This window comes from Triturus cristatus, chromosome 5_1, assembly GCF_964204655.1.
Source record: "Triturus cristatus chromosome 5_1, aTriCri1.1, whole genome shotgun sequence".
NCBI classification, from domain to species: Eukaryota; Metazoa; Chordata; class Amphibia; order Caudata; family Salamandridae; genus Triturus; species Triturus cristatus.
This window is the reverse complement of record NC_140587.1, coordinates 36,219,645-36,234,843: the sequence shown is the minus strand read 5'-3', so window position 1 is coordinate 36,234,843 and position 15,199 is coordinate 36,219,645. Positions and strand designations below refer to the sequence as shown.

The 15,199-nt window shown below is 53.3% G+C and overlaps 3 protein-coding genes and 2 pseudogenes across 4 annotated transcripts; 2 read left to right on the top strand and 3 right to left on the bottom strand.

The window, feature by feature from the left end:
- Positions 1-2,627: 2,627 nt before the first annotated feature.
- On the bottom strand, positions 2,628-2,939 carry LOC146830028 (histone H4). Its single transcript, XM_085603685.1, has one exon. It carries the CDS (start codon positions 2,937-2,939, stop codon positions 2,628-2,630), a length of 312 nt encoding a protein of 103 aa, XP_085459811.1.
- A 1,314-nt stretch (positions 2,940-4,253) lies between these two features.
- LOC146830027 (histone H2B 1.2-like) lies at positions 4,254-4,815 on the top strand (annotated as a pseudogene). The gene has a single exon (XR_014961346.1). The product of XR_014961346.1 is annotated as a histone H2B 1.2-like (transcript).
- A 466-nt stretch (positions 4,816-5,281) lies between these two features.
- On the bottom strand, positions 5,282-6,488 carry LOC146830026 (histone H3-like). The gene has a single exon (XM_085604257.1). It carries the CDS (start codon positions 6,156-6,158, stop codon positions 5,472-5,474), a length of 687 nt encoding a protein of 228 aa, XP_085460383.1. The 5' UTR covers positions 6,159-6,488; the 3' UTR covers positions 5,282-5,471.
- Positions 6,489-6,604: 116 nt separating this feature from the next.
- LOC146830025 (histone H1.3-like) lies at positions 6,605-7,532 on the bottom strand. Its single transcript, XM_085604258.1, has one exon. It carries the CDS (start codon positions 7,300-7,302, stop codon positions 6,652-6,654), a length of 651 nt encoding a protein of 216 aa, XP_085460384.1. The 5' UTR covers positions 7,303-7,532; the 3' UTR covers positions 6,605-6,651.
- Positions 7,533-13,210: 5,678 nt separating this feature from the next.
- Positions 13,211-14,880, top strand: LOC146830024 (GTPase IMAP family member 4-like; annotated as a pseudogene).
- Positions 14,881-15,199: the final 319 nt, after the last annotated feature.

Sequence of the window (15,199 nt, the reverse complement as noted above, 5' to 3'; positions counted from 1 at the left end):
CAAGGGGTGAACCCTGACATCGCACCCTGCGCAGAGCTCCATAACCCTGGGTAGAAGGTGCGACTTCATCCCCTTGAAGCCTAACACCTTTAAATGTCACAAGTATCAGTAAAACTGGTGCCAGGAGGCTGGAAACACACCCAAGGCCTTGCAGGCCCTATTCTGATACTGTAAAGCAGCTAAATACACTTTCCTGAGTATGTGAAGTGTTTTATGTTCACACTTCCATCCAGGGGTGAACCCTGAAATCTCACCCTGCGCGGAGTTCCATAACCCTGGGTGGAAGGTGCGACTTCATCCCCTTGAAGCATGACATCTCCCAGTGTCACAAGTATCAGTACAACTGGTGCCTTGAGGCTGGAAACATACCCACGGCCTTGCAGGCCTTGTTCTGATACTGTAAATGAGTGAAATAAACTTTCCTGAGCATGTGAAGTGTTTTATTTTCTCACCTCCAGCCAAGGGGTGAACCCTGACATCGCACCCTGCGCAGAGCTCCATAACCCTGGGTAGAAGGTGCGACTTCATCCCCTTGAAGCCTTACACCTTTAAATGTCACAAGTATCAGTAAAACTGGTGCCAGGAGGCTGGAAACACACCCAAGGCCTTGCAGGCCCTATTCTGATACTGTAAAGCAGCTAAATACACTTTCCTGAGTATGTGAAGTGTTTTATGTTCACACTTCCATCCAGGGGTGAACCCTGAAATCTCACCCTGCGCGGAGTTCCATAACCCTGGGTGGAAGGTGCGACTTCATCCCCTTGAAGCCTAACACCTGCAAATGTCACAAGTATCAGTAAAACTGGTTCCAGGAGGCTGGAAGTAGGCCCAAGGCCTTGCAGGCCTTATTCTGATACTGTAAAGCAGCTAAATACACTTTCCTGAGTATGTGAAGTGTTTTATCTTCACAGCTCAAGCCTGGGGTGAACCCTGAAATCTTATCCTGCGCGGAGCTCCATGACCCTGGGTAGAAGGTGCGACTTCATCCCCTTGAAGCATGACATCTCCCAGTGTCACAAGTATCAGTACAACTGGTGCCTTGAGGCTGGAAACATACCCAAGGCCTTGCAGGCCTTGTTCTGATACTGTAAATGAGTGAAATAAACTTTCCTGAGCATGTGAAGTGTTTTATTTTCACACCTCCAGCCAGGGGCGAAACCTGAAATCTTACCCTGCGCGGAGCTCCATAGCCCTGGGTAGAAGGAGATACTGTGTCCCCTTAAACCTGTAAATTTCAAAATGTCATATAAAGAATAAAACAAGCGCCTGGAGGCTAGAAATGGGCCCGAGACACTGAAGTCTTGGATCTGATAATGTAAAGGGCTTTGTGTACCTTTTGAGTGAAGTTTTTTTTCCCACCTCCATCCGAGGGGTAAATCCTGAAATATTACCCCAATCGAAGCTCCATAGCCCTGGGTTGAAAAAGTGACTTTGTTCCCTTGGACCTAAAATTTTAGTACATTTTTGTTATTTTTTTATTAAACATTGTTAAAGGGATGACTGGAGGCTAATAAAATGGACCAGATACTGTGAAGGACTTTATTTCATTTTTGGGCGAAAAAAAAAATATTTAAAAAATATGTATGTATTATATTATTATTGCAATTTTTTTTTTTTTTTTTTTTTTTTGTGGGCCTATCTCTGGCTAAGGGGGAAAACCTGAAATGTTACCCGAAGCGGAGCTCCATTGCCCTGGGTAAAAGTAGTGCCATGGTCCCCTTGAACCAAAATAATAAATAAATAAATAAAAGTACTAAAACAGGTGCTTAAAGGCCCCGAAATCGGTCACGATCGTTCACAAAAAAAAATTAGGATCCCACACCCCATGGGCCTGCATGGGAACTCTATCTTACCGACTATTAAGCCCCCACGAAGTGGGGGCTTACAGCGCCCGAGTGGGAGACAAAAGTTAGAGTTAGCGCGGCCGTTCCGCCGCCCGGCCATCTGGTCGCGCAACCCGGCGACCAGATGGCCGGCGGCGCGCCCGGCGCCGCCAACTCTACCCTTTGTCCCTCATCCGTGTTCTGTAAGCCCCCACTACGTGGGGGCTTAATAGTCGAGGGGAATGGCCGGCACTGAGCTGGGCCGGGCCAAACTCGCCTTGGGTCCCCAGTCCAGGGATCCAGGATGGCGGGCCCCCGGGCCGGGCTATACCCGCCTTATGTCCCCAGTGCAAGGCTCCAGGATGGCGGGCCCCTGGGCCCGGCTATACCCGCCTTATCTCCCCAGTACAAGGCTCCAGGATGGCGGGCCCCTGGGCCGGGCTATACCCGCCTTAGGTCGCCAGTACAAGGCTCCAGGATGGCGGGCCCCTGGGCCGGGCTATACCCGCCTTAGGTCGCCAGTACAGGGCATCAGGACCCCCGTGGGCTGGACTGGGATGAACGCGCCCCTGGACCCCCCCATGCCGGGGCTCCAGGAAGGCGCCCTGGCCCCGGGACAGTGCCTTGCATTGCAGCGAAATCCCCCTGGTGCCCCCCCCTCACCCGACCGGCTGTGGGCCTAGAAAGCAGCCCTGCGGGAACCCTAGCGCATAGACACAGCTCTCCCATGACATCGTGGTCGGCTCTTAAAAGAGCCTTTGGGTTGTGGTGTTTTGTGTTTTTCTCCGTGGGCAAGCCGAGTGTTTAACCGCCGAATCCGTAGAGGGTGCGGCCCTGGCGCTTCAGGGCGTAGACCACATCCATGGCGGTGACGGTCTTCCTCTTGGCGTGCTCGGTGTAGGTGACGGCGTCCCGGATCACGTTCTCCAGGAAAACCTTCAGCACCCCGCGGGTCTCCTCGTAGATGAGGCCGGAGATGCGCTTGACCCCGCCACGGCGCGCCAGGCGGCGGATGGCCGGCTTGGTGATGCCCTGGATGTTGTCCCGGAGCACCTTGCGGTGCCTCTTGGCGCCGCCTTTGCCGAGCCCCTTCCCTCCTTTGCCGCGTCCAGACATGTTCTCCTGTCGGTGCTGTGACTGAGCAGAACTGAGGGCGAGGCCAGCGGCGGCTGCTTATATAGAGGAGCTGCGGCGGACCAGCTAGGGCGCATCAAGCCGCCCACGTGACTGAACGGAAGGCGAGAGGGAGCCCGGCCCCGGCAGGGAGCGGCCGTTGCCGTTTGAAAAAGAGCGCGCTCCCAGCCGCCTCTTTGTCGTGGGCTCAGCAGCTGCCGCCGGGGCACGGATCACAGTCAAGCACACACACACGCCTCCCTTCCCGGCCCCCACTCGTCACCGCGGCCCGCCTAACCCTGGCGCTCGGTGCCCGTTCCCACTATGAACATAAGGCTCTGAAATGCTCTAATGGAGCCATCACATTAACGGCCTCACCGGCACCACCCCGCTGTGTGCGGCCGCCTGCAACCCCGTAACACTGTCCACATGTCACGCCCGGTTGTGGCAAGTCTGTAATCTGCCCCTATAAAAATTTATTTTTTTTAACAAAAACATTATTGTCGGCCTCAAGCTAGGTTTTGGGACGGGGGTGACATTTATGTGTACGTCAGAGGGCTTGGGCATGCCCTCCTATGTAGCGACGGTGCGGGCGCTGCCGCAACTATGAAGCCGCCAGAGTAACATCTTGGCACGGACACGCTCTTTGATGGAGTCTGTGGTTGGCCCTGAAAAGAGCCTTTGTGTTTAGGGTGTGTTTCCACGGTGGTCTGCGGGCCTTTACTTGCTTGCTTTGCCCCCTGCCTTGTGGCTCTCGGTTTTCTTGGGCAGCAGCACGGCCTGGATGTTGGGCAGGACTCCTCCCTGGGCGATGGTGACTCGGCCCAGCAGCTTGTTCAGCTCCTCGTCGTTGCGGATGGCCAGCTGGAGGTGTCTGGGGATGATGCGGGTCTTCTTGTTGTCCCGGGCCGCGTTGCCGGCCAGCTCCAGGATCTCAGCGGTCAGGTACTCCAGGACTGCAGCCAGATAGACTGGGGCACCGGCGCCCACCCTCTCGGCGTAGCTTCCCTTCCGGAGCAGCCTGTGCACACGGCCCACGGGGAACTGGAGCCCGGCTCTTGAAGAGCGTGTCTTGGCCTTAGCGCGGGCCTTTCCTCCTTGCTTTCCGCGTCCAGACATGGCGATCGATGCAGGGGCTCACTCACACAACAGAGAGAATGATACTGCTGTTCTGCGGGACTCCGGCGATATAAAGACTTCGGGTGCGTCTGATTGGTTGACAGCTAGGCGCTGATAGTACTTCTCATTGGAGGGAGGAGGGCTTCTGTTTCACCAATCAGAGTCCCAGAACCGCAGTACACTAGGAGGTGGGGGGCTTGCCTTTGCCTGCCAATGAGAAGGGAGAGCAGAGAAGCAGCTACTTTACACGCCCAGCCTATAAATACAAGTGCCGGGCACGTCTGCCTTATTTCTCTCGGCTCCACAGGAAGCGGTGCAGATTGTCGACCATGCCTGAACCAGCCAAGTCCGCGCCGGCTCCCAAGAAGGGCTCCAAGAAAGCGCTCTCCAAGCCGCCCAAGAAGGACGGGAAGAAGCGCAAGAGGAGCAGGAAGGAAAGCTATGCCATCTACATTTACAAAGTGATGAAGCAGGTGCACCCGGACACCGGCATCTCCTCCAAGGCCATGGGCATCATGAACTCCTTCGTGAACGACATCTTCGAGCGCATCGCCGGGGAAGCTTCCCGCCTGGCCCACTACAACTCGCGGCGCACCATCACCTCCCGGGAGATCCAGACCGCAGTGCGTCTGCTGCTGCCCGGAGAGCTGGCCAAGCACGCCGTGTCCGAGGGCACCAAGGCCGTCACCAAGTACACCAGCGCCAAGTAAGGCTTCGAGGCGTATCCCCAACGAACACAACGGCTCTTTTAAGGGCCACTCACGTCCTCCCCTAAGAGCTAATGTGCTTCATTTATGACCGGAGAAAAAAGTGTTTTAAACGGTAATTTTGAGCGCACAAGACCTGCTTTCACGGGGCTTGCTGCAGACCGAGGGACGATGGAGCGGGCAACCCGTTTTAATAAACATGTTTATATGAATGAGCCCTCTTTGGGACCAAGTGTCACACAAGCTCTGTAATGTAACGGTGACGTTAAATAAAGCCCGCGCGGAACTCGCACGGTTGCCCCCGGGCTTATTGTTTTCCATGTTTCGGGTGACCAGTTTTAAGTGTGTGCGTGGGGCCACGTTCTGTTTGTACTGTAAGACCAAGGGCAACGGCTCCCGAAATCGGAGACATGAACCCGATGTACCGGGAGCACAGATGCCCCACAGCGCTGGCTTGTGACCAGCGGATCCCAACACGACCCTCTACCCAAACAAAGCTCTTTATTAATTGAAGAGGTGGCCGTGCACTGTGAACACGGAGTGCCCTGGTCACCCAGTGCCGGTATAAGTTACCCAGTACTCGTGGTACTCCCAGCCAACCCACCCTAACCTGTAGAACATGCCATGGCAGACAAGAGAAGCTCGTAGGTGACAGGGTGGTGGCCCTTAAAAGAGCCGTTGTGGTGGTTGATCGGGTCGGTGTGCCTCCTTAGGCCCTCTCGCCTCGGATACGACGGGCCAGCTGGATGTCCTTGGGCATGATGGTCACCCTCTTGGCGTGGATGGCGCACAGGTTGGTGTCCTCGAAGAGCCCGACCAGGTAGGCCTCGCTGGCCTCTTGCAGGGCCATGACGGCGGAGCTCTGGAAGCGCAGGTCGGTCTTGAAGTCCTGGGCGATCTCCCTCACCAAGCGCTGGAACGGCAGCTTGCGGATGAGGAGCTCGGTGGACTTCTGGTAGCGGCGGATCTCGCGGAGAGCCACGGTGCCCGGTCGGTAGCGGTGAGGCTTCTTGACGCCGCCGGTGGCAGGCGCGCTCTTGCGGGCAGCCTTGGTGGCCAGCTGCTTGCGAGGCGCTTTGCCGCCGGTGGACTTGCGGGCTGTCTGCTTGGTGCGGGCCATGGCGGGAGCGGTCTCTTTCAACGACGAGCGAGGAAGAATGGCGTTCAAGCAGGCAAGAGCCCTATTTATGCACTCGAAGACGGAGGGCTGCTCTGGTTGGCTGAAGCTCCCGCCCCACGTTCGAAAATAGCCCGCGGTGTGCAACGATTGGCTACTCAACCTGAGGCTGCAGACTGTCTCTCCAATGAGCTGTGGAGAAAAGGGAACCCTCCGGATTGGATGATGTACGTTGGAGCCGAAGCCGGCGCTTCGGTCAGCCTTTGTCTCAGTGTCCATCCATTCATTTGTAGTCACAAGAACCCCTCGCCCCCCTTCTCGACCCTGGTCAACTGGGCGAGGAGCCCAGGATGTTATAAGTGTACCGCCCTTGGTCACCCTGGAACACGCCGCCGTTCACTGCGCTCGATTTCACTTTCACAATCGTCTGCTTTATGCAGACACCACTTCGAGTCTGCCCGGTTACAGTGAAAGCACCAAGGCACACGTTATCTCACATTTATTATGAACTGAGGTCTAATAACTCCCAGACCCCCTTCTTTCTTTGTTATAAAGATTCCAATCCACGCAACACCAAAAGAGCCTTTCATATGACCAAGATCACACACGGCACTCGCGTGCGGAAAGGCGCGCTATGGATTTACTGTGCCGTTTATTATCATAGAGAAGGGTGCACGCGGGGTGCAAGGGTGGGGACGAACAAGCTCTCTTCTGGACCGGGTGGATGGCTCTTAAAAGAGCCGTTGTGTTTGCAGTGTCTCGGTGCAAGCCCTTACTTCTTCTTGGGCGCTGCCTTCTTGGGCTTGGCTGCTTTGGGCTTGGCTGCCTTGGGTTTGACTACCTTGGCAGGGCTTTTCTTGGCCACTTTGGGCTTCGCCGCCTTGGCTTTCGCTGGGCTCTTGGCAGCCTTCTTGGCGGGGGCAGCCTTGGGCTTCTTGGGGCTCTTTGCTGCCGCTGGCTTCTTGACCTTCTTCGGGCTCTTCTTGACCCCCGCGGGAGCCTTTTTGGGCTTCTTGGCGGCTGGGGCAGCTTTCTTGGCCGCTGGTTTCTTGGTCTTGGCGGCCGCCTTCTTGGCCGCCTTCTTGCCCTCCAGCTGCTTCTTGTTCACCTTGAAGGATCCGGAGGCCCCGGTGCCCTTCAGCTGGGCCAGGGCGCCTTTGCTGACCAGGCTCTTGACGGAGGCCTTGACCCGGCTCTTGTTCTTGTCCACATCGTAGCCCTCGGCGACCAGCCCCTTCTTCATGGCCGACAGGGAGACTCCCTTCCTCTCGGCAGAGGCGGTCACCACCTTCAGGATCAGATCGGCCACGCTGGGGCCGGAAGGCTTCTTGGCCTTCGAGGCCCCCGCTGTCTTCTTCTGCTGCTTTTTCTTGGGGGCGACCTCAGCGGGAGGCGCCGCGGCGGCTGGAGCGGTTTCGGCCATTGTAATGCGAGTCTCGGCGCGGGCGCTGTCACTGAAAAGAAATGTCCCTCCCAGACCCGAGCCCCGTGATTATATACAGGGAGGAGCCGGCCTCTGATTGGTCCCGAGCAGACAGGGCTGTGCGAGGCACACTCGGCTCTCTGCTCCCAGCTGACTTTTGTGTTTCCTACCTTCGGATTATCCACGTTTTAAAACACAATCAGTTAAACACGCGCTTCCACGCATACATGACCAGGAGCCCAGCTTCGGCCCTCTCCCGCGCCTGCCCCCGTTTCGGATCCACCCCTCGTCCCTGGCTTGTGATCCGCGGGGAGACTCGGCGCTCCCCCGACGGCGGGCGCCTCCATGCCTGAAATCCCGGGCTCCGGGCCCCTTTTCCCCGGTCCACTCTCGACTCCTGCGGCCGGGAGCGGCGGCCCGCGGGAGGGAGGGGGCTCCTGCAGGGAGCGGGCCCTGTGGCGTCACAGTGGGGCTGCGGGGGCCGCGGGGAGCGCGTTCTGGAACGGGCCAAAGTAACACAGGGCTCCGCCGGCCGAGCGCGGGGTGGAAACAATGCCAGGGAGCCCCCGGCCCGGGGGCCAGGGGGCCCTCCCCGCGCGCCTGCACCCTCGGCTGTGGCACCCTCGGCTCGGGGCTTACAAGCAGCGGGGCACGGCCCTGGCTCCAGCCTCGCACGCATCACCAGGCGGCCGTGTGCTGGCAGCTTCACATGCAGGCAGAGGGCATTCACTGCCGAGCGCCGAGCCAGACTCAATACAATAAATACACAGTGACACAATGAAGGAAGGCGGCCGAGTTAGGCCTACATGTTTAAAGACACCCCAAGTGAGAGCAGAGGGTGTGAATGCACCTGAAATGGTGACCCCAGTACCGGCATGGAGGCACTCTGCTGAGCTGATTTTTACAGCTGGAGCTAGGTGTACGTCTGAGGTGACATCTGTAGACAGAGTGAGTTACTGTATGTCAGACGCTGAGCCTATGACCGGGGGAGGCCCACTGCGGAACTGAATAGTACAGTACAGAGTGAGGCCTGTGACTACCACTGTTCTACTCAGCCCTATCGCCGGAGTGGGGACCACTCCTGAATCCAATGGTATGTCACGAGGGAGACCTGAGACCAGAAATCATATTCTGCGCCCTGTAGCCTGATCGAGGCCTGCTGCTAATTTGGATGGAGGTAGGGGAAGGAAACAAAACACTTCCCATAGTCCAGAACGTACATGAACACCATTCACAGTATCATATCTTAGCCTTCAGGATCTCCGGCCCATCCCTAGCTTCCAGGTACATGTTTTAGTAAAATGTGTGACATTTGGAGGTTTACAGCTTAAAGGGGATGAAGTCGCACCTTCTACCCAGGGTTATGGAGCTCCGCGCAGGGTGAGATTTCAGGGTTCACCCCTGGCTGGAGGTGTGAAAACAAAACAATCCACATAGTCACACCTCCAGCCAGGGGTGAACCCTGAAATCTCACCCTGCGCGGAGTTCCATAACCCTGGGTAGAAGGTGCGACTTCATCCCCTTGAAGCCTAACACCTGCAAATGTCACAAGTATCAGTAAAACTGGTGCCAGGAGGCTGGAAGTAGGCCCAAGGCCTTGCAGGCCTTATTCTGATACTGTAAAGGAGTTAAATACACTTTCCTGAGTGTGTGAAGGGTTTTATTTTCACTCCTCCAGCCTGGGGTGAAGCTTGAAATCTTACCCTGCGCGGAGCTCCATGACCCTGGGTAGAAGGTGCGACTTCATCCCCTTGAAGCCTAACACCTGCAAATGTCACAAGTATCAGTAAAACTGGTGCCAGGAGGCCGGAAGTAGGCCCAAGGCCTTGCAGGCCTTATTCTGATGCTGTAAAGCAGCTAAATACACGTTCCTGAGTATGTGAAGTGTTTTATTCTCACACTTCCATCCAGGGGTGAACCCTGAAATCTCACCCTGCGCGGAGTTCCATGACCCTGGGTAGAAGGTGCCCCCTCCTCCCCCCGAAGTAGTCTCCCAGGAAGGGGGCACCTCCACAGAAAACAAGCATTTGCAATGCAATAGGTCTCGCATTTACGTGAGTTTGAGCTATGGGCAATGTAAACGACAGTGCCTTTTATTTATGTTTTGGTTTTTAAAACATAAATAAAAGACATTGTCATTTACAATGCCAATATCTTCAACTCGTGTAAATTCGAGACCTTTTGCATTGCAAATGCTTGTTTTCCTGCTATAGTCTTGTTTTACTTCCTCTGAACTAATTGCACTATCACCCATGAAATCAATGATTTGTAGGTGAAAGGTTCTGCTTTGGAGTGCGTGTTCAGAAGGGCCTGGAGTGATAAGTGAACACTGAAAAGCGCGTCTTTTTAGGCAATAGAGTTAGAAAATATGCCTGAAAGTTACAATTCATAAGATAAAAGTTCGTAGACTATTGTTCCTCGTAATATTCACTTAGAAATGATACCTTGCTCCCTCTGCTTATTTCAGCGTGCTGCTGTGCACACAGCAATGCCCGTGTGCACACAAACTTTGCATTTCAGTGCACAGAAGAAAAATACGAGAGGGTGCATTTCAGGTAAGTACCTTTGTGAATCGGGCCTTATGGTGCAGTATACACTGGCTGCCTCTTGGGCGCGGGCGGGAGGAGCTGTTCGACGTATTTAATGCACAAGGCTAAGCTTGCTACTACCACAGAAGGGTGAACCTGCCATACATCACTCACCCTTGGTTTTCGGTAAATATATCATCCTTGGCGGTGGAACACGTTTCTTGTGGTAGAAATCCTTTTGCCATGGAAAGGGGCCTCGCAATGAGCAGCAGAACACATTCATTGACGTTAGTAATCTGTAGACGCAGTCTTGAGATCGCAGTCATGTACAAACCCCCTGCCGTGTTGGAAGCTCCGGGCGTTCACCGCCTCGGTTACCGCAGTTCCCGGTTGTGGAGCCGGGTGAGCGCAGGGGTTGCTGCTGCTTGGTTTGAGTGACAGGGCGTCGGCTCATCTCAGCTCATGAAGGGGACATGCTGGGCGGGAGGGAGCTTGGTGGGCAGAGCAAAACCAATTCAGCAGCCTTTGCACCTCAGAATTAGTTTCCAGCAAGTATGCTGGCACCCATGCCCGCTTACATGCCCTACAGAAGGGAAATATGGATCAGGAGTGGGAGGCTCAAAGCAAAGCAGATGCTGCTTGCAGACAGAAAGAGAAACTGTGTTTTTTGTTGTTCCACTTTTATCCTGAAATTCTATAATCATTGCAGCTGTTAACTAGAGAGCTGGGCTCGGGGTGGCCATAGCGTTGCCACATCAGTATTGATGCGCTCTGCTGCTACGGCCTGCGCTCTTAAAGGGGCAGGTGCCCCCGTACGGTGAGAGCCGGTAGCATTGCCCTTCAGCATCCTTAGCAAACGCATAGGTCTTTAACCATAAGGTCACTGGGTCCGGTGCCGCTGCACCGGCTGCACTGTTACCAGCTAAGCCTCTGGGATAATTATTTGCTTTTTCTGTAGTGATATAGCTAACAACACTATCAATCATGTCTGTCAGCCAACTGCACAAAGCATGCTGGAACTTGTAGTTTCAGTTACCCCGATGACCATCAGCTGAAACTGGATCAAACGTTGGGGTCTTACAACCGCCAAGACTGAAAAGTGTGCTGTTGATGCATTTTAGAGCATCATTTTTTATCAGCAGCTGTCTGCGTGGATGGGGGATCGGCACGCGGCCTTGACAAGTGAGGACGGACTTCAGAGAAAACAATTGTTGGATGAAAACTGCGAGACAGTCTGCACAGCACCTGGCTGCATCTGATGTGTAGGTGCCTAGTGGGCTGGCAAAGACAGCAGGTGTGATGTGTCCTAAATATCTCATTTATTTATGAAGCACCACGAAAAACCCTTGGGACACACTGGATCCAACGATGGGTTAAGATATTTCCATGTCCGACCAGGCTTCGAAAATACTTGTCTATTTAGTACCCACCCGCACCGATTTTCAAAACTAAGACCTTGGCCATAGGCGAGACCTATTGGCTTTGTCAATGATTGCTAAAGTTAGTCACTTCATGAAACGTGGTAGGTAAATTTTTATAGCAAACAGCACAACTTGCTGCTGTTTTTTCAACATTTCGTTGCTGAATATTTCAAGCGAGCAAACGGCTGATGTTGGTTATGTAATAAAAAGCATCGTCTCAACATGGATACTTGATGCAGAGAAGTGAGGCAGCTAATCACAGGGAGGCAAAGATTTCCAACTTATTGTGCCAAGCGCCACACGGCCGTGACCTAAAAAGTGTCAAGTGACAAGGATCAAACCCTAATACTGGACGCATTGGTGCGCGTAGACTCCCCGCGCATCTTAATGCAGAGGGGAAGCTGAGCCAGAACGTCAGGACGAATTTGGCAATTTAACATTGGGTTTGTTACAGCGCTTTCCCCAAAGTGCCAAAACTTATTTGGAAATGCTTTGCACAAATGCAATACGAAAGCACGAGGCGCCCGAGGAGAACAACTGACGACATACCTAATGATGCTAGGCAGAATATGACTGAGAACACAGCATTTTAGTGCAACGGCAATCGGTCGTGTCAGCATCAATGCTGGTATTTCTGTTTCAAAAAGACTATCGCTCTCTTGTGCACACTGCATATCGAATCCTTCCTTATAGGCTATACATTCTTGGCAGTTTTTGAAGACCTACGTTCCTATTATTTACATCAGTCATTTTACAGTACACTGAACTTTAAATATAAGAACTATGAAAAGATGGACCCCGTTAGAAAGTATTTGTTTTAGAAGTTACGCATGCCATTTAAAATGAAGCTCTATACTTAGCAGGAACTGCGCAAACATAGCTTGTAACTGGGAAAGCGCCATGATTTTTCAGAGTTAATTCACGTCATTTACCTAAGTTAATAAGGGTCACACATAGGAACGTTGTGCGAAAACCCCACCACCGCGGCATCTTGGCTCTTTCTGTGGCTGCACCCGTGCTGTATGTTAGCGGTACATTTGTTTACCACCGCTGCCTCTCTTCAGAGCAGTTTACGGCATTCAGGATTAGAGACGCTGCAAAGAGGAACAGTTGCAGTTGGCTCCATCACTGTAAAATCAATGAAGTGTACCTTGCAATGCCTCCGTTGTTATCGCAGCCCACACGCCTGGTCAGCTTCCCTGGGTCCTAAACTCAGCAGAGTTCGATGCGCATAGCAGGGACCGTTACGCACGCGTCACCAATGCAAGAAAGCATCAGTTACATAACAACTGCACATTTAAGCTGAGAACGTTTGATGTACTTCTCCAGGGACCAACAACTCTAGTGTGGAGCATTCTTCGTTTATATGCGGCAAAAGCACCTTTTACCAGTTACTCTGCCAGAGGCCACTCTGTTTATGAACAAACCAGCTTGCGCTCTCCTCCTCTCTCTCAATCGCACGCGCCTGTAAAACGAGCTTCACGTCACAGGAATGTGCAGAAAAAAGCGGGAAGAGAAACAAGCGGCCACACGGAACGAGGGAGAGGAGGGGGGCCACACCCCCAACCAGATGGCTGCACGCAATTAAGTGCGAGCGGAGCGAAACTGTAGTTAGGCGCCGCTGCCTCGGGACTACACGGAAGTTACAATAGGGCCAACAGAAATCAAGAAAACAACAGCAATTCCAGACTTAAAGCAATCACGAGGGGCAGGAGAAATTACACGGAGTTGAAGCCAATATACAGATTACTTTAAGTCTCGCTGAGACAGCGCATGCAGCGCATGCGCTACCAAGGCGAGACCTAAAAATGTGCGGCTGCCGGTGGCAAGTAGGACAGCCTCCGCTCTGAGAGTGGGGCGGCGAGTGGAGGGGCCGCGGGGGTACCTGATATTACACATCAGCCGCCGGTGCGGGGGCGCACGTGCTGTGAATGTCTCTCCAGCGCCCGTGTCTGACTCTCTCCTCTCTCCCTTTCAGATCCTGTTCACTGGATTCCGCTCCGAGAGCTGAGGCTGATGCTCGTCGGTAGCGTCGGAGTCGGGAAGAGCGCCGCCGCCAACAGCATCCTGGGGAGGAGAGAGTTTAAGTCCAGACACCCAGTACGGCCAGTGGCGGCGGCGTGTCAGAGGGCGAGCTGTGAGTACGGGGGCAGACACGTCAGAGTCATCGACACTCGGGGGTTCTTTGACACAGAAGACTATAACGAGGAGATCATTAAAAAGGTGGCCCGGAGCCTCGCCCTCTGCGCCCCGGGGCCCCACGCCATCCTCCTGGTGGTGCCGCTGGGGATGTTCACCCGGGATGACGAGGTCGCGGTCAAGAGACTGCGGGACCTCTTCGGGCCCGGGGCCGAGAAGTACCTGATGGTCCTGTTTACACGGAAAGACGAGGCGGGAGAAGATTACCCCATACAGGACTTTGTAAATAATCATTATGGGGAGATCGTAAACGCTGGGAGGCCTTACTGCGCCCTCAACAACAAAGCAAGAGGAGAAGAGGCGGAGCAGCAGAGGCGGGAACTGTTTGACCTCATTAAAGGCCTGGTGGAAAGGAATAACGGGGGGTTTCTACACAAATTAGATGTATGAGATGATGCAGCGGGGACTGCAGGAAAGAGAGGAAGAGAAAAGGAAAAGAATCCGAGAAGAAGTAGAAAGGAAGAAAGCTCAAATACTGCGTGGGAAGAAAATGTAATTGAATCGAAAGAAAGAAAACAAGGGTGAAATAACAGCAGAAGGAGAAGGAAAATAAAATAACAAACTGAGAGGAAATTGGCAGAAAATGAACAACTGTTGAATGTTAAACTAGAAAACACTCAAAAGAAGTCCGAGGCTGGTGTCCTGCAGTGGACAGAAGAGAGCGCTAGAAGCGGGAGGGGCTGGGGCGGTGCCACTGTGACTGCATTCTTGAATAACCCGTTTGTCTATAGCGCTGTGTGTCAGAGGCGAACTCCTTCTGGGCGCTCTTTCTTCAAACTCACTTTTAGTAATTGCGTGTTCTTCTCATGACACCCTAAATGTTTCCCATTCCAGCCATGGGCTGCAGCACCAGCGCCTTGATACCGAGATTGCAAGTTCACCCAGCGCTTAATTGGTGCCGGTGCGGCCTACCGCCTCTCGGAATCCAGCGCTCATTTGTCCCCGTCAGACGAGCATCCTGTCCTTCAATTGCACCGGCCTCCGGCTTCGGGCCCCATCACTTCTTTTCCTCCCTGTGTTACCCAAGTCTCCGGCTCCACCTTTGCACTGTTAATATTGTCTCCCAAAGTATAAAATGGATTCTTAAGTGCTGGTAATGACTTCCACTTTTCCTCTCCTGCAGAAAACCCGCGCCATACATTACTATTATAATTTCATTATTTCTAATTGCCACGTCCAGCACCAGACGCATTTTTCTTGCTTCATAGCATTATTCAACCATGTAAATGGAGAGAGATGACACATTGTGTTTCTTAGTCTCACGATCCATGTTTTTACCACATTTATGTGAGATCGATTATTCTATCAAGCTCCACATTATATCTGAATTATTGCATTTAGTTATTTGCACGGAGCAAATAGTTTTGCCTAACGTGTTTTTTAAGGAATCTGTTTTCTGTGTACATGAAATAAACTCAAATTGAAATGGAGTCTTTCCTGCTACCACTAATGAATGAATGAATGGTTTGCACGTGTGAAAAAGGCCCTCTGTGCTGGTTTCAGGGCCAGCACCTCACGTGCTATAGACTGCTGGTCCCTGCTGAGTACCAGCACTTGTGCTCAGCAGCCCTCCTCACTCAAACAGATAACGCTTCTTCACTCTCATGCTGAGCTCAGATAGATTGAGAGAAGAAGTGACCGTCTGTTGTAAGTGACCATCTTCTGCGAGGGCCGCCCCCCCCTGCCTCTGCTCTCCCTTTCAAAATGCTGAAATGTGTATACACCTGGGGACCTATTAAACAGAGTGTC